This window comes from Phaenicophaeus curvirostris, chromosome Z, assembly GCF_032191515.1.
Source record: "Phaenicophaeus curvirostris isolate KB17595 chromosome Z, BPBGC_Pcur_1.0, whole genome shotgun sequence".
Classification (NCBI taxonomy): Eukaryota; Metazoa; Chordata; class Aves; order Cuculiformes; family Cuculidae; genus Phaenicophaeus; species Phaenicophaeus curvirostris.
The window spans coordinates 31460784-31485674 of NC_091431.1; the positions used below are offsets into that span (position 1 = coordinate 31460784).

The 24891-nt window shown below is 34.6% G+C and overlaps 1 protein-coding gene across 1 annotated transcript in view; it reads right to left on the bottom strand.

Moving 5' to 3' along the window:
* Positions 1-24891, bottom strand: part of MAN2A1 (mannosidase alpha class 2A member 1) — a 108286-nt gene that overhangs the window by 36666 nt on the left and 46729 nt on the right. The window contains exons 9-12 of the mRNA XM_069879944.1: positions 24584-24786; positions 21663-21848; positions 19107-19221; positions 16298-16365 (exon numbers count right to left, since the gene is read on the bottom strand). Coding sequence (XP_069736045.1) covers positions 16298-16365; positions 19107-19221; positions 21663-21848; positions 24584-24786 — 572 coding nt within the window. The remainder of the gene's footprint in view (positions 1-16297; positions 16366-19106; positions 19222-21662; positions 21849-24583; positions 24787-24891) is intronic.

The following is a 24891-nucleotide window of genomic DNA, read 5'->3' on the forward strand; positions in this document are numbered from 1 at the left end:
GTCAAATTATCCTTTGGCAAACAAGCTTCCTCCTTCAGGTTTAATATTATTGCACATATATTTTACATACAGAGCATTAAAACAACATTAGAACAACAGGTACATACCACAACAAATAAAAATATGCAAAACATAACCAAAAAAACAATGAATAATTAACATCTCAGCAGATCTTTTCTTAGAATTATTATTTTTCCTAGCAATTTAAAAAAATACTTACAATAAAAATAATACACCAGTACTCCACCTTAACTACTAAAGAAATGCTATAAACAGGTGCAAGCACCATCAAGATATTTAAGGGCATTTAAAATGTATTTTTCAAGTTACTATTAAATTGTTAACCACAGTTCCTTTCTCTTCAGTGTAATTTAGAAGCCACAAACAAATCATGTTGTACGTAGATAAATATCTGATGTTACACTTTAAAGCAACTAGTTCCTCTCTGATATAAGGGAAAGTTAGAATGATGTAAAATGTAGTTTATCGAAATTCCCTATGGCAACTGTCTGTGTATACATTTAAATATTTTTATTAGGTAAATAAGGAATAACTAATTTTTATGTAATCTTCTGCCTATTCTTCCATTTGAACACAGATTGTATTACAAAGCAAAAGAATTAGCTCTGAAACTGAACAGAGCAACTTTATTAGCCTATATATGTTCAACTTTATTACAGGTTCATATATCGTAAGGAATAGAGGAATAAAATGATACTAAAACATTTGTGCCTTATGCATCTGTAGGACTACCACTGTATTTCTTGTATCTTCATTCCCAAGCTTAAAGAATGCACTTCCTTGAAATTTCACTCTGTTCCTTTCAAGCTTTACAAAAAACTGTCATTAACAATGAAAAATTTTCTTGCCAAAATTTCAAGTAACTTCTTAGATACACGGCAGAATCAGTATTCTATCTTCACCCTCCTTGACCATTCCCAATGTAAAACAGTTCACTTCTTCCTGAAATCTTATCTTTCATTAGTTTCCATGATATCCTCTTCTTACTTATCAAACCACTCCTTCAGCATTCCTTCCAAGTAGATTCTTCTCATCCTCTGCTCCACTTTCTTTGCAGATTTCTGAGGATTTTGTGTTTTGGTTTTTTTTATCTTTTCTTTTCATATTTTAACCATCAAATTGAACTAAATTTAATTACCACCTTCACAAACCAAACCATGTCATCTAGAATTGTCTCCTTCCACCTAAATTAGAAATCTCACTCCATCACTCAGGTCTTCAACATCCTCTGTGGCTTGAATCTCTTTCCATAACCTCACACTGTGATGGAAAGGGTCATTGGGCACTGGAACAGGCTGCCCAAGGGGGTGGTTGAGTCACCTTCCCTGGAGGTGTTTAGGGGACGGGTGGACAACATGCTGAGGGGCATGGTTTAGTATTTGATAGGAATGGTTGGACTCGATGATCCGATGGCTCTTTTCCAACCTGGTGATTCTATGATTCTAAGTCTTCCACGTTCCTTACCAATACATTATCTGTGCTCCATTATTCACTAGCCTCGCACTGCAGTACAACAAAGATTCTGCTAATGTGTTACCGACATAGTTAAAACACTTAGATCTTTTTCTCTTCTCTTTTCCAGCATTAGCTCTGAACAACCTGAGGGTAGTGCTCCTCTATACACATGCCAGAGGAGAGTGAGGTGTCCCCAACAACATTAAGTCTGGCAGGTAGTGGACAAAACACTTGAGATGATACTTCAGAAATAATCAAACAGCAAAAATTCAGGACTTAAAGGCAAACTGTTTAAAAGTTAAAAATAAAATATAAACTTAATTCCTCCTTATTCTGAAACAGAGGACTTCTACACCATTTCAGTGTGAAGTCAGTGAGACTATGATAATCCACCACTCAACTATGGAAGCAATACAGATGCACAAGGATAATGCTTCCTTCTCCATACTCCTGAAAAATCTCATCTACGTTCTTTCCATCTTGACCTTTGACTTTTTTGCAACACCACTCAAATTTTAACAAATGCAGTTTTGTTCTACAGATACTCAGGATCCTATGAATCAGGCTACCATTTTCCACTTATCTTTCCACTGGTTCCCTCTTTTTTTTCTGCATCAAACTTAGGCTTCTCATCTTCAGTTTTATAGGAAAGGTCAACTCCAATTTCTCATAGGTTGAATAAACTAAAATCAGAGGCCGTATTACCTTGTTCTATCAAGAAACTTTGGATTAGTTGGCATACACAGTTTGAGCTTCCTGTAAGAACTAATTTCCTTTTAACTACTTGGACAAATACTCCTCAGCTGAAGTATTGTTAGATCACCACTTCTGTGCATAACAACTATTTTCCTTGCATATTTGTGCATCTAACTGTGGACAGTTGCCTTCTAGTACAACAAAAAGTGGTTTGGGATGCTCTCCCCGCCCCCCCCCATTTCATGTTGAAGAGTCTACTAGACAACAATTGCCATATTCTTGGTCAGCTTTCAGAATCTTCAAGAACTTGAGCAAGACTCTGTGAGAGCTTTCTCTAGGTTTGGGTAGCTCATTTTACACTTAACTGAAGATGTCTTGGTTTTGGATAAATATTAACATAATTTATTATTAATAATAGTTGTGGAATCAAAACCAAACTTATCCAACACTGCTCTTGGTCTAGACCCCTTGAAATGTGTGAAGACAAAAAAGAAATTAAATTCATGAAATATTTTCAGAACTCCTCATATACTGTGAAAGAAGTAAGAACTGTCAGAAACAATATACATCTAGAGGATGATCCAACACTAAAGCTTAGAATAAATCACCATTCTCATTCATTAATAGAACTTAACAAAAATATTTTATTTATTCTTTCCTTAATTCTTATACTGTAAAGTAAAATGCTAGGTCGTGCATACAATTAATTTCTACTAATGCTGCACATTCCATCAAAGATAAATTATCTGCCGAAGAACATGTTAATGTAAAAATATTTCTAGAAACTTTACTCACCTCCCTATTGATATAAACACATTTCACAACATTCATTATTCACCTGACAAATTTATCCATGAAGAAAAACCTTAAGAACTGCCACATTATCATTATGTTTCAAGAGATCATATAGTTTTTATTAACGTTCAGATGAAACAAAGCTCTTGTTGTATCGAGGTATCTAAGTTCTTTATCTTCTTGAATCAACATATTATTATATGTGTGCAGAGTCACAAGACAGTCATATGAAGCCCGTAATGACAGGGTAGATTTTCTGCAGTTGAAATGCAGGAATTTTGCCCAGACAGTACCATTTTGTTATTAAATTTAATTTCAGCCAGACTGATGTATTTATACTCAATAAGATATAATTCTTGTGCATATACAAAAGCACAGACTAATGTAATTAAATCACAATACTTTTGAAGTATCATTTAACTCTCATCCTTAAGTACAATTCCACTATAAGTATTCTAAATTCTATATGAAGCAAAAACACCCTGCAACTTGCTTAAGCTTTATCATTACAAAGAATGTCACCCATAACTGTAGAGTGCAATTGTTTAATGTACTATGGTTACATTACACAGAGAAGCAACTAGACAATATTTAAACGTTTTCAATGCCAGGTTTTATGGCAAAAACATGACCATTACTGTCAGAAGCAGCAAGTGACTGATTTCTTTTCATTATTCAGATTATTGATCTTTGGCCACAGCAGTAAGAAATTTACCCAAAATATTTTACCTCAGAAACCCCATTATAGCCACATATCAGCTATAATTTCTTCTATTTGTTAAATAAATAAAATAATTTTGTAACTATTCTAATATAAACTGTATTGAAACAAAAGGAAATCATGTAACTTTCTACAGACAAAACTCATGTAGAGACCAAGTATTCCATTGGTGCACTGGGAGCAGGAGTAAACTACTCTCAGCTCCTCAAAAAATCAGAAACATGTGCAGATTTGAACTCTTAATCCTAAACTGGATGCATCTCTGATGTGCAAACATTTGCAATTTCAGAAAAGCAAATCCTACCACCTGCTTTTCAGACATTTTGGGGAAGATATAGCTTGAATTTCTTTACTCCATACTTTCCTGAATTTCTGAAACCCAGAACAAGTATCCTCTTGATCATACAAGCATGATCATTTCCCTCACATAACCTACCCATATGCCATTAACAAACCCATCTATTAAACGCACACAGCCAACCATCAAAACATATTTTGACTACTCTTTCTTGTAGTAAAGTTTTAACTTGCTATGAAAGATATTCAGCCAGGGCTAAAAACAGCCCCTCACCCCCCAGCTCCCATTTCAAATATCTTCTCTATTAAATTGCCAAGAAAACATGTAAACTGCTGTAGCTACACTCACAGGCAAAGCATGAATAAAGCTCGTTCAGAACTCCAATTACTCTTGTTCTCCTAGAAAAATGCTACTGCACATTTTTCCTTTTAAACTGAAAAATTACAGTATTTCAGATCACTGTTCCTTTTGTTTCACTTACGTGCATAAACACATGGGCATACATACATATTAATATATACATAAATTTACCGGTAACACCTGCAACACAAATACCATTTTCTTTTAAAGTTTCTTTTAAGTTCAGAACTTATTACTATCAAATGCCACAGGTTCATGAGAGAGAAGGGATTATTCAGAAGACCATCTCTTCAAGCAACTTGGACTCACAACAGCTTTGGACAGCAGCTTCTATTGCTTGGTAGAGGACCTTTAGTCAAGTTTACATTGAGAACCAACTCCACAAGGTGCTCTAACTCAGACTGATCAATTTTGCTAGAATATCACTGACAAGACTTTGCAGATAGATTAGAATATTTCATCATAATTCATCAGAAACTTCTCCGGGCACAAATGCACAATGTCAATTCAAAGTTACATGAAAAGCACCTTCAAATGCCGGTTATTTGTCTCCCTTTTCTATTACTGAAGCTAAGCTGAAGAACAGCTAAGTTAAAGGAAAACCTCCATAAGTACATCCAAAACTGAGAAAATATACAAGCCGAGGAATTCAAATGATATACTGTTATCAATAGTCCTCCATTGAAGAATGAAAAAGAACAAACAGAAGAAGCTGAATTCTCTGAAATGTCTGAAGAGAGTTGAGGACGGGAGAAGTAAAAGGGAGGGAAAAAACATGAATACACATACGATAGGACAATAAAACAAAAAAAATTCTCCAAACATCAAATGGGGGGCCAGGAGAGAATCAAACCTGTTTCATATCTGAAAACATGCCAGAAAACTTTACTTTGAAAGATGTGAGAAGAGCCAGTGAAGCTGTTCATTGACTAAGCACTGAAGTGTATGAGGTAGAAACAATATGGGGATTAGTATTTAAACCGCGCAAGGCATGGCTCCCCATGGTAGCTAACAAAAATTTAATTAAAATAAAATCTGAATTATGCAACTTCTGTATGCTAGATGTTTAAATAAATAAATAAATGAACAAACAAACAATGCCTAAAGCTAGAATCGTAAAAAATTCCACAAATTGACATTACACAGGCCCAGAGTGGTCCACATCTTTGGGGATAGCGGTAAATGGAATGAAGAGAATCAAGATCATTCACTTAAAAGACATCTATCTATGTCTTGCAAAAATGTGCAATCTCCCCTAAAGAAAAGATTCCATGACTGTTGCAGCGAAGCCCAAGAAAACATGTAATAGACACTTATTTTGTTTCATTATTTATACAGAATAAAACTAAAAATAACTAGATCACAAAAATTACTCTTGTAGAAGGGTCTCTCCTAGCTTTAGATGGTCATGGGAACACTTTAAACAAAGACTAATCACAACAATTCTGTTTTCTTGAGAAAAATTCGACTGAATATTTGCTGAAAATATTAGGTGAAAAAAGAACTTATATTAAGTTATTTATTTCTTTTAAAAGCACTTACAGCCTCTCACATAAGAGTCAAAGACTCCTTGCTCAAAAGTATTATTAAAGTGATATTTTAGGCACAGGTCCCCTCATCCACTTTTTTCCATATCTAGCCAAGTTTGCATGCATTTCTACAATGGATTACTGAAGATGGAAAAAGTCTATAGAAAGTTGGTCTGAAAATATATGCCATATAAACACCATATATACAACTTGAAGTGTCCTTCAATCAACTTAGTTTTTTTGAAAAACAGGATTCAGGATGTCATCGGAAATCATCTAGTCATACTGCTCCTCTGGTTCTAAATCAGATATTTTCTAGTATCTCAAGCCATGTTCTTAATATTCCTTTAGGAAAAGAGTAACCAAAAGTCAACCGTGCAGGCTCACATTAGTGACACTCTTAACAGCAGATTAATGCTTTCTTCTACAGCTCTTCCATCAGTTGCTTAATTGACCTTTAGAAACTATATGTTTCACAGCATTTCAAGACATTTTTTAGTGCTACTCAAAATGTATTTGGCAAGACAGTTAGGTACCAGAGAAAGTTCTGCACAAAGTAATTCAAAATCTCATGCATGAAACTCATGTGGCCAATTCAGTTTCTGAAGGTATTCAAGTCTGTTTCAGGATTTTTAAAGAAAATTTGACTTTGTAAGTATGTAATATCATCCTAATTGCTCTGTCTGCCACATGAATACCTATTTCTCAAATGTAAAAATTTCTTCCAATTTCATCCAAATTATACTTTTTTCTAATACGTTATTCAAAACACTGAATTCTAAGCCTCTGTGTATCTTTAACTATTCCAAATGATATTTGGCTCACAGCTTTCTTTTAATAGAAGCAATCTCCACCAAAAAAAAGGAAGTAAAGAATGTGGAAATCAAATGTCAGTTAATTTTGAACTTAAAAGTCCATAAAACTATAAGGAATTATTTACTCTCTTCTTGAAGAGATATGAATGGGTACTTGTTGAATAATACAAAAATAATTTTCTTCCTAGATCATATTCAGAAAGGAGGCAAACACAGCAATACCATAAAATGGAGTAATTCTGCATGTTCTTATCTTAAACAAGAAATTCCTTTTGCCTGTACAACAAACTGAGCATAGATTGCTCTGCCTATGCATTAGAGACAGCAGTTGTAAAAAAGGGTAATCTCTCAGAGCAACTGGATCTCATACAAACATCAGGAAACATTTTGGGTCAGTGGAAGGTCTTATATGCCTTACACTTGTGCATTTTTCTCACTTTTTCCAGCTGGTCGAATAAAAGACAGTATGTACAAAGCAGACTGGCCTATACCTTTAGGCCATGCTTAGCACTGCAGAATATGCTGGTTTCCTATGACTCTCAAGACCAGATTTAAGAGAAAAAAGGCAAATTTACATTTTAATTTAAAAAAAAAAACCTAAACAGTGGACTAGAAAGTTGCTGTAATTTGACCTCTTAAACAGAATGAAAATCAGTATAACAGCCTTTGACAAATGCTTCAATCACTGTTCTTGAAAATGTCCAACTATTTATACTGTCCTGCAGCTCAAGCACCCAGTTTGTTAATATACATTACCTTTTAATTACGTTACATTAAAAAAACATTTCTCCAATTATGTGTTCCCTTTTTTCTGCAAGAAAAAGAATTTCCTTTTCCATTGTATAATTTCAAGTATAATACAATTCATCCTCTTTGTAACAAAACTGTATATATTTATCAGCCTTTTCAAACTCAACAGATTATACTCTATCAACATCTCTCTGGTCGCTTCTATTAACATAGTTCTCTTGTTTTCCTGTTAGGCCTTCTCAAAGTCCCACCTCTGGTAGTATGTTTTCTAAAACTAGACAACAAAACTTTGATGATGCCTTCATTACTCTGAATATAGCACACTATTTCAACTCTATTTTACAAGAACATTTCCATCTAAATCATCCAAAAGTAAATTTGCCTCTGATCCCACATAAGAAACCCTCCCAATGTGACTGAGAGAGCAACTCTTCCAACCTGATCTCTCAGTTACATAATGCCTAGTCTTTTTCTGCTTCACTAATATCTTATTATTTTTCCATGTGCTGTGTAATATTTCCACTTGACTACTTCATTTCATTCTTTGACTATAAAATATTGGCTCCAGTTTACCAAGAGTTTTAAATACTCATCTTACATAGTGTATTTTCCAACTAAAAATTTTATAATCTATTTACATGCTACTCTATGTAGCATGACTGATACAAGTAGAAAATTGTTCATCATCTTTAGGATGTGAACTAAAGAATTCCTTGCTCGGTTTTGACAAAACAAGTCCACCCTGCTCAGAAGGATACCCAAGCATGTAAGTTGAATAATACCTGGTATCCAACACTTAGCAGTGAACATTTAAATAATAGCTATTTAACTAGCAAGTTTTTCTATTAACTGAGTGAAGGAAGCACTGGAAAAAATGCATTTATAACAAATAGACTAGAAATTAAAGTGTGCAGTTAAAACATGATCCCAAGTCTTCTTTTTTGCTTTTCAGTTTTAAATAAAGGGAATCAGATCTACATCAATATTCCTGCTACGGCTAGTGCTTTTGGGGTTTTTTTTTAATTTAATCTGGACATTATGAGAATGAAGTTTCACAGAAAAGTATACCAAGTTAAGCTCAGAGCATCAAATCAAACTACAGTGCATATGCGCTTTAAACTGCATCTTGAAACCTAACCATATTACAACACTTGGTTTCAATACTCACTACAGGTTTAAGGTACACCTCTCCTCTGAGATACAGTAGGTGCTGAAGCCATTAGCATTCACAACTATACAATCCTAGACATTAAGTCCATCATTAACTAGAAATGTCCTTTGTGAGGAAAGCCTTATGATTAAAGAGCTGCAGTCTCAGGTACACTGCCAGCTGTAAACATGAAACCTGGGGCAGTGGGAATATGGGTGGTTTAATAAAAATTAAAGTTAGCTAACAGTTCTCCTCTATATAGGCAGAAAAAAGAAAAATTCTCCCCAAAAGGATATTCCAATACATTTCTGGGGCTGTTCTTTGACTGGATAAAGTCTAAGAAGATTTTACAGCCTCCTTAATTGGATAAGATAAATAATGTTAATATGGTCCTTTGCATCGCACCCAGCTAAGCTTCTCATAAATTTAAGAATCATAACTTGGGACTATTAATACTGTCACAGATGTAACAAAAGAAAAAACACACACACAAAAAAATCTTACATTGAAGCAGCAACTCCTATCATTCAATTAAACTGTTTATTACAGAGTACAATATGACTCCACACTATACATAATAAAATACTATATATGAACAAATACTAAGATTTTTGCTTCTTCCTAAATAAGGCATCTTTTCCAGTTTATGAAAAAATCCTATAGAAAAATTAGCAGGAAAGTAATCTCAAGCAAACCATATAAATTTGCATCACTTTCATAAGGTATGAAAACAAAAGTGGAAACAGAACCTATTATCTTTTCATGATAACTTTTCATGATAAAATCAAACTGCTGACATGAAAAATAAAAAAGAAATACTATCAGTAAATAAGTAAATTCACAAAAATTCAGTAGAGCAAAGTAGAATGCAAAGTATGACTACAACAGCATTTGAAGAGGAAGTTAAAGGCATAATTTAGAAATAAGAGTTATAGCATTAAAATTATTTCTAAAAGCAGTAATGGCTGATACTTCTGATTAGCATACAAACAATTAAAAACAACACTGTGCTTAAAGGAAGAGTTCTGTTATCTGAGCTTGACATTTTGGAATTCTGAATCACTCCAGGAATGCCCTTCCTACTGACAAAACCAAAGTCAAACTTTAGATTTGTAAAAAGAGGTGAGAGAAGTCACACACTCACATTCCACTCAATTATTTTTTTATAAATCTACAGATATATCTTTGTAATATCCATTGCTCATGCAAAAGGCAGAGAATTATGCAGATGACACGCACATACTCCATTCCTCTACTCCCACAGAAAACAGGACCTTTGTGTGGCTCTCTCAAGAACAAACCATGAAACACCCTCAAGAAAACAGCATTCACAATGAACACAGACAACAGTACAGCAAAAACTATAAATTTTGAGAACACAAACCAACATCAACCTAAGACAAGACTTTTAAATTGTTATGTACCTGCTGCATATGCCAGATACACGTACTTCCTATGATTTGGATGGATTGTAGTGGTACACACATCCTAGTCTGGAGCACATAACTACTTGCCAATTAAGGATAAATGGATTAAGTCCAAAGGCACTATTTTCAATTTTTCTTTTACCACAAAGTTGTGAGGTGTTCTGAAGTCCAAGATGGGCTTGAAGCCCCCTGACTTTTTCAGGATCAGGAAGTACCTTCACTAAAATCCTTTCCTTGTTCCTCTTGTAGTGCAGGCTTTATAAATCTGCATTTAGAAGGGAAAAAAAATCTGGTTCAGAAGAGCAGAAAGACTTTAAGTACGCCATATCACTTCAGTCTGGGCCTCGAGAGCCTTGGACTAACTACAGTATTGCCTCAAAGCAACTCCAATAAAGAGGCTGAAGGGGCCAGTGCCTGGAAAAAAAAGAAATAATACACAAATATACTAATACACTGAAAATGTGTATCTTCTTCTTCCAAAACTGCTTCAGCAAGTACATGCATTCAATGCAGCCTTTACTTTTTACAAGCATACTTCTTCATAATGATCCCTTTTTGGTTTTTTGAAAACAAATCCAGGTGGTTCTCCCCCCCTGAAAATGTTTAGTTAATCTACTCTTTCTGTTTTTCATGACAGTTCCATTACATGCAGTATTTCAAAGGAAATCAGACAAGAAAGCCTTGGAGTGCAATCAATTGCAAATCAAAGCTGCTATTTTCTTCTTAATAAGGGTAATTTATAATAAATCACAAAATGAACCACAGCGCAGTTTAAAGAGCTATCCACTACATCAAAACAGACATTTACCCCTTAGCTTATTTGTTTTGGTTTTAGAGTTCCCAGATAAACTTCTAGTGAAATGTCAATTTCCAGTGCAAAGAGTCAGTTCTGTGATTAGCCTGCATGTAGCATTAATTAACACAAGAGGTAAAAAACTTGAATGGTAAAAATGGAACTCTCTTAACCACTGAGACCTTCAAGAAAAAGAGGGACTTTACAGCACCAAAGTGCTGTGAACAATACCATGCCCCTCATTTCTTCTCCCATGAGACACTGCAGAATTTGCTGGTTTTGGTCATAAAGGTAGTTGCACAGCTAACTTCCATCTATAAATCAGAATGAACTTTTGAAGTCATTACCTTTTTACTGAAACATTTGCTTCAAGTTCATGTTAACCGATATTTCAGGATTCAGATGCCTGTGTCAGTCAAGCATTTTTTGCAATAGAAAGAAGAAGAGGAAGAGCCTTTGCAACAGCTCTTCCATCATGAAAATCAAGAGGGAGAATGCTTTGTAGATATCCATTCAATTTAGTCAAAATGACCTTGAGTTTATTACAAACAAACACGCTCATGGCAGTTAAACGTCACCTGAAGTCTAGTAAACTGATTAGGCAGTTGAACACTTAGATTAACACTTTAAAATAATTTTTATAAAATTATTAGGCTGTTTTCAGTCCACGGAGCTAAGGTACTAGAAAATGAAAGTGCAGCTTTTTACGTGTAATTTCAAAGGGTCTTCGAATTTTTTAACTACTTGCAATATTGTGCTGACAATACAAGTGTTTAATGAAGTGCTGTTTCTTAAAAGAAGAAAACAGCCTTAAAGCTTGACTGAATGGCCATTCATCCTGTCCACTTCAACTAATACAGAGTCACTAATACAGAGATTTCACTTCAATAAAAACTTGACAAGATCATGCATATTGCTATCACTATTTCATCCAACAAAAAACATAAAATTGTTGTATTGTTTCTTTTTTTTCCCCTTAAGGAACATGTGCGCCTACTAACAATGTATGAACTGCCACAAATATTTTTGGCCTTATTTTAAATATTAATAATATTTAAATATTCTTTTTTGTTTTCTTTAAATATTTTTTTCTCTCATTGACAACTGAAAATACCTTATTTCAACTCTCTTTTTTTAATACTGTTTCAGTATATAACTAGAAATACATTTGCCTCATAACTCACACAAGCATAAAAGGTAGTTAATATGTATATTATTAAAATGTCTAATGCTGTCAAAGCATCCTCTCCTTGTAACTACATTGCAAAACTGTTTAGATTGATGGCACCAATGCGGGCAACACAAGTCAAAGAAAAAACAAAAGACCTCACCACTAGTGTTAAAGTTATCAAATGAGAGTATCAAAACATTACCCGAATCACTCACCTTCTAAGCTTAGAAAGATACAATTCCTTCAGTGTGAAGCTTTAACCAAGTGCTTCACACCATCAGGACATCTTTCCCTTTCGCCTATCACAACAACAAAGTTTCCTTCTCAGGGAAATTGTCCTTGCTGTCACCTTCCAAAAAAGTCCAGTAATACACACGCTGCTCTGCCAAAAATTTCTGACCTTTGCACGTTATTCTTTTTCACACATTAAACTTAATAACGTAGCTTTAATGTCTAATTGCAGTGCTGTGATGAGAAATTAGTGAGCATATCTGCCAGGTGAATTTTTGAAAAGGCAACCAACTTGCAAAATCTTAAAGATAAATCAGAACTTTCTTTCTTAAAAAAGATCACAAATTTTGGACCTAACAGGACAAACACAGCTTATGTGAAAACTTTGTTAGTTACAACCTTACGCCAAAGCCTGCTCATAGATATTGAAGTAAAGATAATTGCCCATTTTATTTTGTATCCTTTACTTGGAATAATGAAGCTTTCTTCTATAAAGGGGGTATCACTGAAATGCTGGGTACTTTGACAGACCTTTGATAAAATTATTGATTACTGTGTATACTACTCAGAACTAATCTCCTAGGACACCTGAATATTTCAACCAGTAGAAAATGTGTCTGTTATTAAACTAGCCTGATAAGAAGGATAACATACCACTCCTCAATGATTAGCTGACAAAAGTAATTTGTGGAAATAATAAGTATTGTTTGTTTGGCACTAAAAATAATCCTAAATCAATGATTTTTTAAAATATTTCAATATCCTAGTACCTTTAATTCAGATGGGATGCGCTATGTTGTGTATGTGAAATGCAATGGAGCTCAGTACCGAAATGCCCCAGCCAGGTACATGAAGGTTCAAAAGTGGAAAAGAGAAAAAGGAAAAAAGTAAATATGACCAATACTGTTAGGTCTCATTCACTCCTAGGTTCACCTTGTGCCGAACTATACTACTACAAAAACCAAGTTGAATTGACAACCAATTCAGTTATTTTGTCACGTAACCCATTCTGCTGCCATGCTGTCTACAGCTGTAGATATACACAGCTAGGAAATCTTGCCACTCACACTGTCAATGTAACCTTCATCAACAGCCAAAACCTTAAGACAAGGGGTGGCAAGGGGTCCATATCTACCCATCCACTCCCAAGTTCAGAGAGTGCAAGCCTTTTACCATTTGGCAAATATGACGTACGGTAGACTATTCCTAAGTGATTATACCAAACAAAAGAGCTCTTCTAAAAGTATGATGTAATATCCAATTTAGCAGCATGCTCACGAGCTTTGTCTTCAAAACACACTATAATAATTGGTAATTTCAGAACAAGACATAAGTAGTTCCATATCTAGGTGGATATTACCTTGTGAAAGCTTTGTTTTTCAGCTGGAACTAACCATTCTTAAAAAAAAGCATGTAACTTCATTATCAGCTATAATGTTCAGTGTAATGACATAAACCATAAATTCAGTACTCAAAGGCAGATGATAAAACCACTTAGTTGTTCTAATGTGGAAGAGCCACTGCAAGATTTAAAATACACTACATACCTATTTCATTGAAATTAAAATATTACTTCCTTTATAAAGCTATGGATTCTTAAATGATGTCAATATAGCACTACAGGGAGAACACGCATAGGTGTGGGGGAAAACAATACCAAATATATTAAGAAGTGGTACCTACGTAGAATCAGTTTGAAAGGTTAAGTATCAACTACATCACAATTTAGAGCTACTTTCCACTAAACAATGCCTACTGAAAGATAGATTTCCCCCCCTCACCCCTTTCTTTTCTTCCATTTAATCAAATTGTATTAACCCTCCCACAGAGTCCATCTGATCAGCTTTCACTACTGCCTACAACTTACATGAGCAGTGAAGACAATACCTAAATACAAAACACCAAAAATGAAGGCTGTATGAGACAGAGGCAAAAGCATACTGACTACTTTCCTGTTGAAAAGTAGGTTAGATTTGAAACTGACAGTATCAAATCAGTAAAGTAAGTAAAAAAAATAGGGAAATGAATGAGCAATTAATCAGATCGCAAAAAAAATTATATTACAAACTTCCCATCAGTAGTGTTCCTCAGTATTTATAGGTAATATGAACAAAACTTTTTACAAGAATAAACAATTTACAATGCAGCTATTTTAATAAATCTTGACATGGAAATCTAAGACTACTAAAAGCTAAATATTCAGCCAATTAAAGAAAAGTAATACCTTGCCACTTACATCAAAATCAATTTCTATCCCACATAATGGTATATTAGAACACATTAACAGAAAGAAATCTACACACTCCATGCTACAGACATAAACAATAGAGACTATTATGAGTAGAGGGCAATCAAATAACAAAATTTTGATCAGAATCAGTATTTTCAATCTGCTGCTCAAAATTTGAAATGAAAAATCAGTTTCTGTCTTAGAAAATTCAAACACCGAAGTTAAAGCACAGTAATTCTTAAAGACAGATTTATGAAGCTGCATTTAAGATTCTACTGAAATTAACATTTCACATCTTTTACTGGTTATCTAGGAAACAGAGATGCAGACATAATAGTCATGCACTACTCTTAAGCAAAAGTCAATGTCTGAGCTTACATACCACTTTTCACAATGATAATAATGTTAGGGGAGACTCAGACTACAACCAGGGATAAAGGTAGAAGCCTAGAAAGACTAGTCTGACTTCTATAAGGGAAAACAACTGAATATAATCAAATCAAAATTTTAACAACAAAGGAAATATGAAGTAGTATGCACTTAAGCATTGTCTTGAAAGTGTTACCAGTCATTACAAAACCCAGGTTATTAGGCAGCAACATCAATATTCTCTTGCAATCTTTCTCCATCTCCCCTCCCTCACATTTTTTCCCTCTTTACTTTATCTCCCATAAGTCTGATCACATAGTCTTTGGAATATAAACTGCATCTTATAAGACTGTATGATATCTTCACAATTATCAGACAAGTTAAAATTACCAACTATCTACTGATGTTATTTTCTTAGTAGGCTAAGAGAAGTTTACAGAACAGCAACACAAGGCTGCTAGGATAATATTAATTTTGAAATGAAAATGTTTGACATATTTTTACTTAGAGTACAATTGGGGGGGCGGGGAGGGGGGAAGCAAATGCCTGAAATGCATAAATACCAAAAAGGGAAAAACTTACTTAGCATACTATGCAGAGAGATAAGTGGAGCAGTAGCTGCAAACAAAAATAATACCAGGGGATGGAAAGGGCATGGGGGAAATTTCAACAGCTAACCTAGGCAAAGAAAGCAAAAGAATTGAAGCTATCCTTAAACGGCAACAGAAGTCTGCATTATAACTTCACTCCAGCAAAGTATTTCTGTACAACGTACACAATCTTCTCCCAGTGAAGATACCTGAGAGGATATTTTGGCAAATTTACAAGACTTAAGTTAAATAAATAGCTAGGCATCTGAGATTTTTACCATTCTGGGTAAGTTTGAGATAATCTAATAGCACCTATCTAGCACTCCAATAAGAGAACAGAACTACTAAAAAGAAATTGTACATACATCTGTGTGACTGCTTTAGAACTTTTTTTATATATACAGGAAGTAAACACTCTTTACAATGGAAAGCTGGAGTAAAAGAAAACAGTTTCCTAGTCTATCTTCTACTTGAATTTTAAACACGATGAGCACTTACATATTGTAATTTTTAGGACTTAGAAAAACTAAGCTTTTGCTCACAGTGTTAATTATCTTTAATTAGAATTTTCTATTTCTGCCGTCAAGTGTAATTTATTAAGGATTATAGTGCTATAAGAGCACGTAGCAAACAGACTACACTTGCTGCAGCTCAATTACTAGCGTGAGAAACTTCTTGTTTTAAAGTACCATGTCCTCTTTCAAAAAGACATAGTAGTATTAGTTTAATATTCCAGGCTACCTTTTTAATTTTTTTGAATTATTAATTTAAGATGTTTACCTTTCTTTTAACCCAAAGTTAAAAAAAAAGAAATGTTTTAAAAACCTGATACATAGTGAAAACAACTCACATTGATGAAAGAATCTCATACACTAAGTAATATGTAAATTATTTACCTCGGTTGCGATGTCAGCTTTATAACTGTCTTGTGTGGCAAAGAATCTTGGGAAGACTGAATATCATCCTACAAGAGAACATCTTTGAATTCATTTTTGAATGCACTTAAACATATAACACACGAGATTTGTCTATTACTTTACTAAGTATAAAACTATGCTAGCCATATCACAACCAGAAGCCATTTTTAACACAAGACACAGGACGATGAATTACTAGTTTATAAATTAAGTACTTCAGATTGACAAAAGAAAAAAGGTTTTCACTGAGAAACCTTTTGCTTTCATTACATGCTGCTTATAAGATACCATTATCAACTTGTCACCTATGAGTTTTAATTTCTGCATACAAGACATCATAATCACCAATTTCCTTCAAATCTTGGAAATACTTATACATTTTTATTAACTTTCTCTTGCTATAAATTCACTCTTTGAAAACCTACACTCTTACAAATTTATCAAAATTTAGTATTCTGTAAGATCTTGTTGCTGCCTTAAATGGTACATAGTGAAAATTTTCAAAAAACATAATTTGCAGGTTGTGTATGATTTTTGGGTTATACAAAGCAGTTGAACTGTTTCACAGTATTGATGACTTATTTTTCACTAGTTCTCTCTTTTCTTAAATACTATATGACCCAGGGCTCACTTCCAGTGAGAAAAGGTAGAGACAAGCTATTGTTGCCACTACTGTTTCAGTCCTCAAGTAAGAAAATAGCCAAGATGTTGATATACTGTAACATTACTATTAGTTCATATAATGGTGATAGCTATAGATTTTGCAACTCCCACTTCTTCGCAATACTCCAATACATACTGAAAATCATATTTTTCAAATCCAGGTATTGCCACTTATAGGAAAGTTTTCTTTCTGTACTCAAATATACAAGAATGGTGCAATACTCTCATAGCTTTACTTTTTATAGTTTGGATCTCATCCTACTGGTTGGATCATTCAGGGATCTCAAAGTTTCTTCTGTTCTTCAGTACATTTTCTTCCCAGCAATCTACTTTTTGTTTGTTTACTAATGTAGAGCCTGTAAAACTTACACACAATGCACAAAGTATTCAGTTATCTGAGGAAACCATGAGGCTTTTGTGTGTAAGTAATAATTAAGAACAGCAGAAATACAGTGCTAGCAGCGTCATTCTGGAATCATTCCATCATGTCTCACTAAGGAGATCCTTTTTTCTGGCTTCAAGAGGGCCATTTTCCCTGATTATACCTACTATCTACTGAAACACTGCTGCAGTCTCAGCAGTGTTTTTTTACGAGTTTATTTCCTTCTTCACCTCTCAAAGACAACAGCTGTTTTCAATTTTAGAGTCTTCATCATTCCTCTTTCTCAGTTCCCTTTGGATTCATTCTGAATGCCCAGTTCTAAGCAATTCTTTGACGTCAGCTTCCATGAGCTACCAAAATACTATGATGGCATTTTGAAAAAAGTGCAACTGAGCTTTTTACTTGCTCTATATAATAGAGAAAAATCATAATCTACTACTGTAGTCATTTTTTTGTTTCATTTAGATATAATACATTCTTTGAAATCAGAACTTTCTTTTTTTATTTTTTGCTTTGACTGTGGTAATAGTGTGTTTGGTTTAGTATGCTCCTAGGCAACACAGAGTTTAAACAGCAATTAGTACTTCCACAATCCACTGGTATTAATCCAGACTCATAAAGAATAGAAACATTGAAAATTTAGTAAAATCTAACATCACAACATCCTCCAACAGAATTCAGAGTAGAAGTGAAAACTCCATTCCATGAACAACTCCAAAATATTTTTACTTTACAAAGATGCACATCTATAACGTTAGCTTTTCCAGTCAGGAGAAAAATGACATATTCATGGCAGGCACCTACACAGCACACACCCACAGCCATATATATACACAGCAAGCACACATATATATGTGTATTAAAGTCACATAATGTATAAAGAACTATTTTAACAATTATATTTTTTTCATATACGTGACTGGAAGAGTAACTCAAGATATGACACAGCTGGCACATCTAAGCCAGCACAATATATGTCATATTAGTTACGCTAGAAGTGTGGGGTAATCATATAATAAAGACTGTCTTAATCCTGCTATGTTTATGCACAAAGAAATTAAAGTATCTCTTTTGATTTTTATTCCAAGTGTATGAACCTCAGTAAAATTCCTAAGACTACCTAGCTATCACTTAAGTGAGCTTCTGTCCAGAAATTGAAGAAACTAAAAATTTTGAAAGGAAACAATATTGCCAAGTGTTTTCCTTCAAGGTGCTCTTCATTGTAAAGTGTGTCTCCAAATGATATGTATGGATCTTTTGCTGACTTTCTATTAAGTAGATTGCCGTCTTGGGTAATTTCAGGTAGGGGAAAAAAGCACTAGGTCTTGTCTAGACAGCATCTCACAAATTCAGCTTAGGCTGATGTCCAGGATGGACATTTTCCTCTTCAGACATATTTAAGCAGTAAGCAAAGTCACATTACAGGACTGCATACGTCACTGAAGTCACCAAGAAATTTATGCCCATAAGAAAATCAGAAAATCTGGTTTTACTATGCAATTTGTAAAGCAGAACAAAATAAGACCATTTACTTCAGATGTGTGGGGCTCTTTCAGTGCTAACTCCTGAAATTTTCCCTTTTTATTTTCCATAATCTTTAGTCAATATAAACAGTGGTAAGCAGTATATTCTAAAGCAGGCACTAGCAACAAATTTCATTCTGACTTTTCCTAGGCCCACTCAAACAGTATGAAATGACATAGCTCACACTTTAAAGACAGAAAATCATAAAAGATAACTCACCATTTCCAGGAATGGAATTCTTGTGCCATAATTATAAGCACTTTTATCTTTTAGGACAAGAATATGAGCAGAGTCTATTATTACTTTCTTCAAGTTCATTATTGAATGGAAAAGCCTGTTAAAAATTTAAAGTCTTAGTTAGTTTTCAGTTGGTTTTATTCAATGTGATAACATGAAAATTTAAAAAGATTAAAGAATTCTGAAGTATGCTTACAGGAAAATAAATAGGTTTTAATATTAATATAATATTAAATTAAGAACAGCTAATTAAAATAGGTGACCTGATTGCAAAATGCAGAAATACTCTGAATTTCATTATACTTCTACCTTGCCTACTGAAAATAAGGTATATCTCCACCCTAGTAGTACACTACAAAACATATAACCTCAAAACACAAAGTACTTTTTCAAAATGCTAATCTTACAAAAATTTGTTTTGTAAGTTTTATTTCCAACGTCTGTAGTGGAGACAAGCCTGAAATGCTGGTCACAAAGTTCTGGTTAATAAATTAGAGAGATATAGCTTTGAAGGACAGACCACTTGGAAGATAAGGAATTGGCTAGATGGTCACACTCAAAGAGTTGTAAACAGTTCAGTGTCCAAACGGATATCAGTGATGAGTGGCATTCCACAGGGGTCAGTATTGGAAACAGTGTTGTTTAACATCTTTGCTACAGACATGGACAGTGGGATTGAGGGCACGCTCAGCAAGTTTGATGATGACACCAAAGTGTGGCGCCTATGACGGAGAGGAGAGAAGGGATGCCATCCAGTGGGACTTCAACAGGCTTGAGAGGTGGGCCCTGTGTGAACCTCATGAAGTTCAACAAGGCCAAGTGCAAGATCCTGCAGCTGGGTTGGGACAATCCCAAGCAGAGTTACTGGATGGACAAAGGATTGAGAGCTGTCCTGAAGAGAAAAACTTGGGGGTGCTGGTTGATTAGAAGGTCAACATGAGCTGGCAGTGTGCACTTGCAGCCCAGAAAGTCAACCATACCCTGGGCTGTATCAGAATTTTAACACACAGGTCGAGGGAGGTCATTCTGCCCATCTACTCTGCTCTCGTAAGGCCTCAGTTGAAGTACTTTGTTCAGTTCTGGAGTCCACAACACAGGAAACACAGAGATCTGTCAGAACAAGTCCAGAGGAGGGCCACAAAGATGATCGAACAGCTAGGACTCCTCCTTCACGAGGACAGGTTAGGAGTTGGGCTTGTTTAGCCTAGAGAAGACTCCAAAGAGACGTTATAGCAGCCTTCCACTACTTAGAGGGGTCTACAGGAAAGCTGTGGAGAGGCTGTGGAATGCAGTGATAGGATGACAGGCAACAGTTATAAGCTGCAAGAGGGTAGATTTAGATTAGATATTAGGAAGAAATATTTTACTGTGAGGGTGTGAGGCAGTGGAAAAGTCATAGATGTCTCACCCCTGTAGATGTTCAAGATCAGACTGGATGAGACTTTGAGCAATCTGACCTGGTGGAATGTGTCCCTGCCTGTGGCCGGGGTGTTGGAACTACATGATCTCTAATGTCCCTTCCATCCCAAACCATCCTACGAAAGTCAATACCACCTTTAAGTGAGATTAGAAAATAAACTGAAACACAAAAATTTAAATTATTGCCACTATCTCCATTGCTTCAACTGACACAAAGTTTACAAATTCTTAAATAGAGCACTGTGTAATTTTATTTCTAAAATGAAAAGAAGCCTATATTTTATTGTCTCATAACGAAGTGCAGCACACAAGTTTATATCTTGATTACACCTATGCTTCAACAGATAATAAATAATAAATGAATTCATGACATTTAAAAATACTTGTCATGAACGCAGTAGTTTACACCAAGAAAGAATATTTTTAGAGGCATTTAAAACAGTAACTTATTTAATGGACGTGCTCTACCATCAATTGTCTTCCATCATCTATCTCTAGTAATCAAATTTACTAGTTCTTTAACATTCAACATGAAAAGATTTTACAAATAAATGCATAATTAAGGCATATATTTACGTACACATACACACATATACATATATATAAGAAGCACCCTTAAAAAAAAAAAATTCCACAAAGTATCTAGCAGAATAATCTGTCAGTACTGAGAAAGCAACCACCCACTAGATATAACATAAATAAACAATAGCCAAATTAAGTAGAAGAAAGGCAACATCACAAGATTTCCCACACTTGAAGTAGCATATCTCTTGGTCATTGCCTAGCCCGGGCAGATACAAAATGTCCTCTTATACAGCAGTTACTGCAGAAAATAATACCTCTGTTATTAAAGAAATCTTGGTATTGTGTTTCCCTAGTTCCTTTTGAAATCTCAGATTTTTTTTTTTTGGACATCAAATTCTTACTTCAGAAAACTGAAAAATATTTCATAAATGAAAAGCATGGGTAATCAAAATCACTTCTCTTGTAAAGCACTACTACTATCAGGACAGACTATGTTGTTAGCAAGAGCCAATCTGTATCCCTCAAACAATACCTTCTGTTTTAAAAAAGTAAAGGGAAATCAAGATTTAAGTTTACATATTTATAATAAATTACCTAGTGCCATAGTCCACAACTACCCAATCTTTAGATGTTCCTGTAATGGCATCATGATGCTGAAAGAGTCCAAGGTTTCTCCTAGCTTCTGTCAGCAATTTATAGTTGTCTACTGAAGGAAATACACTCATCTTCTCAGATTTACTGGACTGTACCAAAGCCAAGGAATAGAGAATTTCAGCTGCCCTGGAATTGCAAAGAAGAATCAAATATTTTTATAAGTTTAAAAAGCAAAAAGCACCAAACAACTTACCTGAAGAACAGACTGATGTTTTCACACATTTCCTCATGCCTAGTGAGTTTTTCCACCTTGTATGGTTTAGCCTGTTTCTAGCTTCAAACAGTTCAAAAATCTCTGCTGCGCTTCACCATCAACTACCTGTTTTACACCTTATAAGTGTCCCACAAGGCTTCAGTTGCAGAGGCTAGACACTGTTTGCTGGCTATTAAGTCACAGAGCATGGTACCACTGGAACTTAAAAGCATTCATCTTTGATGAGAATATAAGAATATACACACATACATATTTATGTCCTGTTCATGGTAAATTCCCTCACATCTAGGCACACTAGAAAGACACATAAGTAAGCTCAAGAAAGAACTATGGAAAATTTAATCATACGGTTGGGGTGAAGGTTTTATTAATTAAATATAATCATAATATATTTACTCTGACTCAAAACAGAAAAATCAAAACTAAAAGACAACCCCTCTAATTATGCTGCTCTCACAGCAAATTTGCCATCCTTGAACATTTTTCAGGTTTCTGAAAGCAAAGCTGCCAAAACAACTGATATAAAACTGACAAGAACACATTTTCCTAGTACACACAGAGGTTAATGAAGGATGAAAAACTACCCAGTACATTTTTGGAGAAGTGATTTGCTTTAATTAATAATACTGAATGTTTACTTTTCTTCCAGAGATTCTTTACCTGCAAGTCTAGCACCTTTTTTCAAAAGCTAAAGGTAACTGAAACTCTTACATGAAGGAATCTCTTAACAGTGTAAAGTTGCAAAGACTACAGTTAAATTTTAAGGCAATCAGCGTGAAGATTTCTGCAATGTAAGTAATAAACAAAACTACAATAAATAAGCTATGAAAAAGTGTTAGAAAATTAAATCCTTGGTCCATTTTAACAAACAGAAAGGAAGTTAGATGAACGTATGAAAACAATTAAGTAGGAATTTCAATTTATAAGACATCATCTGTCCTGTCTTCCACACATCTTATCTTTTCCAATGGCAATATTAAACAAGGCTGTTTTCACTTAAAACCAAAGATTCTTATGATAAAGAAGCTAATGAGAATACAGCTAGTTGGAATTATGTCCATACAGTAATTAAAAAATAAAATACTTCTAAGAAAATTGTTTTCCTAATGATACTTCATATTCTAGTCATAAAATATTACTAAACAGTTGTCAAATTTCCCAATTAGTATTAGCTTTACAAATCCCCTCTTTGTAAGTTTCTAATCCACCTGGGTTTTTAAGCTGCTTATAACATTCCAAAGTTCCGATTAAAACACTGCAAAAGCCACTCCTCTGATAACTTATCCTTACTATATTATTTTTGTATTCTTCTGTAAAATGGGATCCAAGTCTTGCTTTGTGTTACTGGTCTCAGCTTTGGTCTTATTTTTCTCCTCATTCCTGACAGTCTTTGGCTCCCTCCCTCCTTGCTTTCCTGTTTGCAAAACTTTTCTCCTTGCTCATCAATGCACTGCCTTCAAAGTTACACTGTGGTTTCCCTAGCAGCTTTCTAGTCTCTGGCCCTTGATCTCATTACACATTTCTTAGTCTTCTACTGCTTTCACTTGTTCTTTGATAATTTTCTTTATTTCCTCTTAAAGTGCAGAAAGAAGGTTAGAAAAAAGGCCTTTTTTACTGCAAGAAAAGCCTTCCCTTTACCATAGTAAAGGCATGACTCCTTGGAAGAAGGAAAACAAATTTCGCTAAATATGGAGGTTTCTCTTCTGAAAGGCACCTGTATCTTCCTCCAAAATGCTACACCTGTCTTCCTCCCTCCCCTACTGCAGCAGCCATTGCAAAACAAAAAGAAACAAAAAAACCGAAAAAAAATTGTGAGAAAGCCTTAAGGAAGGATTTCTCAGCATTACAGACGTTCTCTAGTACAAAAAAGGTCTGAATAGGCATACAGATGCACTACAATAGGTACGTTTTTTGAAGGGGCCTTCCAGAAGACAAAAAGTGCCCTTTGACTAAGGATCCTTGAGAAGAATGATCTTTCAGAAACAGGGTCTCCAAGTTTTGGCAAAACATAAAATGTCCAGTGTTTTAATCATATGCATCTACCCCAGATTTCTTCCTGGAGCCTTAAGATACAGTTAAATCATTTTACAATGTGTCTTACTGACAGCTGCTACAAGGGAGAACCAATTAAATACTCCATTACCAAAATTCAGAAATAATTTTTTTCTTTAAAAAAGATACCAACACTTTCAGCAGAGCAGCACCTTACACCTTGAGATCACTTGGTGCACAATATTCCTCACTACTCCTGAACTGCCTCTAGCAACCCTTGTAAAATTTACACCGTCGTATTTCTCTAAAAGAGCTCACAGTATAGCCATAGTGATATATTGATCTGGCAGCTATCCAAAAGTACAGAAATTTTTCATGGAATCAGGACTTCCCAATTACTCGAATAGTATTTAAGAACAACTTAGTTGTTTGGAGGGAAAAAATATTGTCATATTTCTGTGAATTTGCTATAAAAACAGATATATCAACTAATGCTTGTAACAAGAACAACATTTGGGGGCCATATTTACTATAAGTAAATTTAAACTGTTCATTTAAAAATTTTTTTTCCATCTGTCCTACAGATTTAAAGTATTTGTACATTCATCTTCCCTGTGTGCCAAGACATATGTTAGGAAGGTATTGCAGTATTTACCGTAAGTAGGATTCCAGGACTCTATCCAGTCGTTTGTAGAAGGGTCGTGATGTAAAGTATCCACTCCAGTAATGATGATCTCTGTCTGCATAGGTGAAGAAGTCTCCACTTAAAACAGGGAAAAATGAATTGCTGCTTTTTTCATCCAGATTGCTTTCTTTGCGCAGAGCTTCAAAGTAATCTGATAAAGTTCCAAACTGGGCCTGAATGAAAATTAAAGTTACTATAACATAGTCCAATTTTCTTTATTTAGACACATGAAGGGAATGAATATGCTTGAATTCACATGAATTTCAGAAATATGCCAG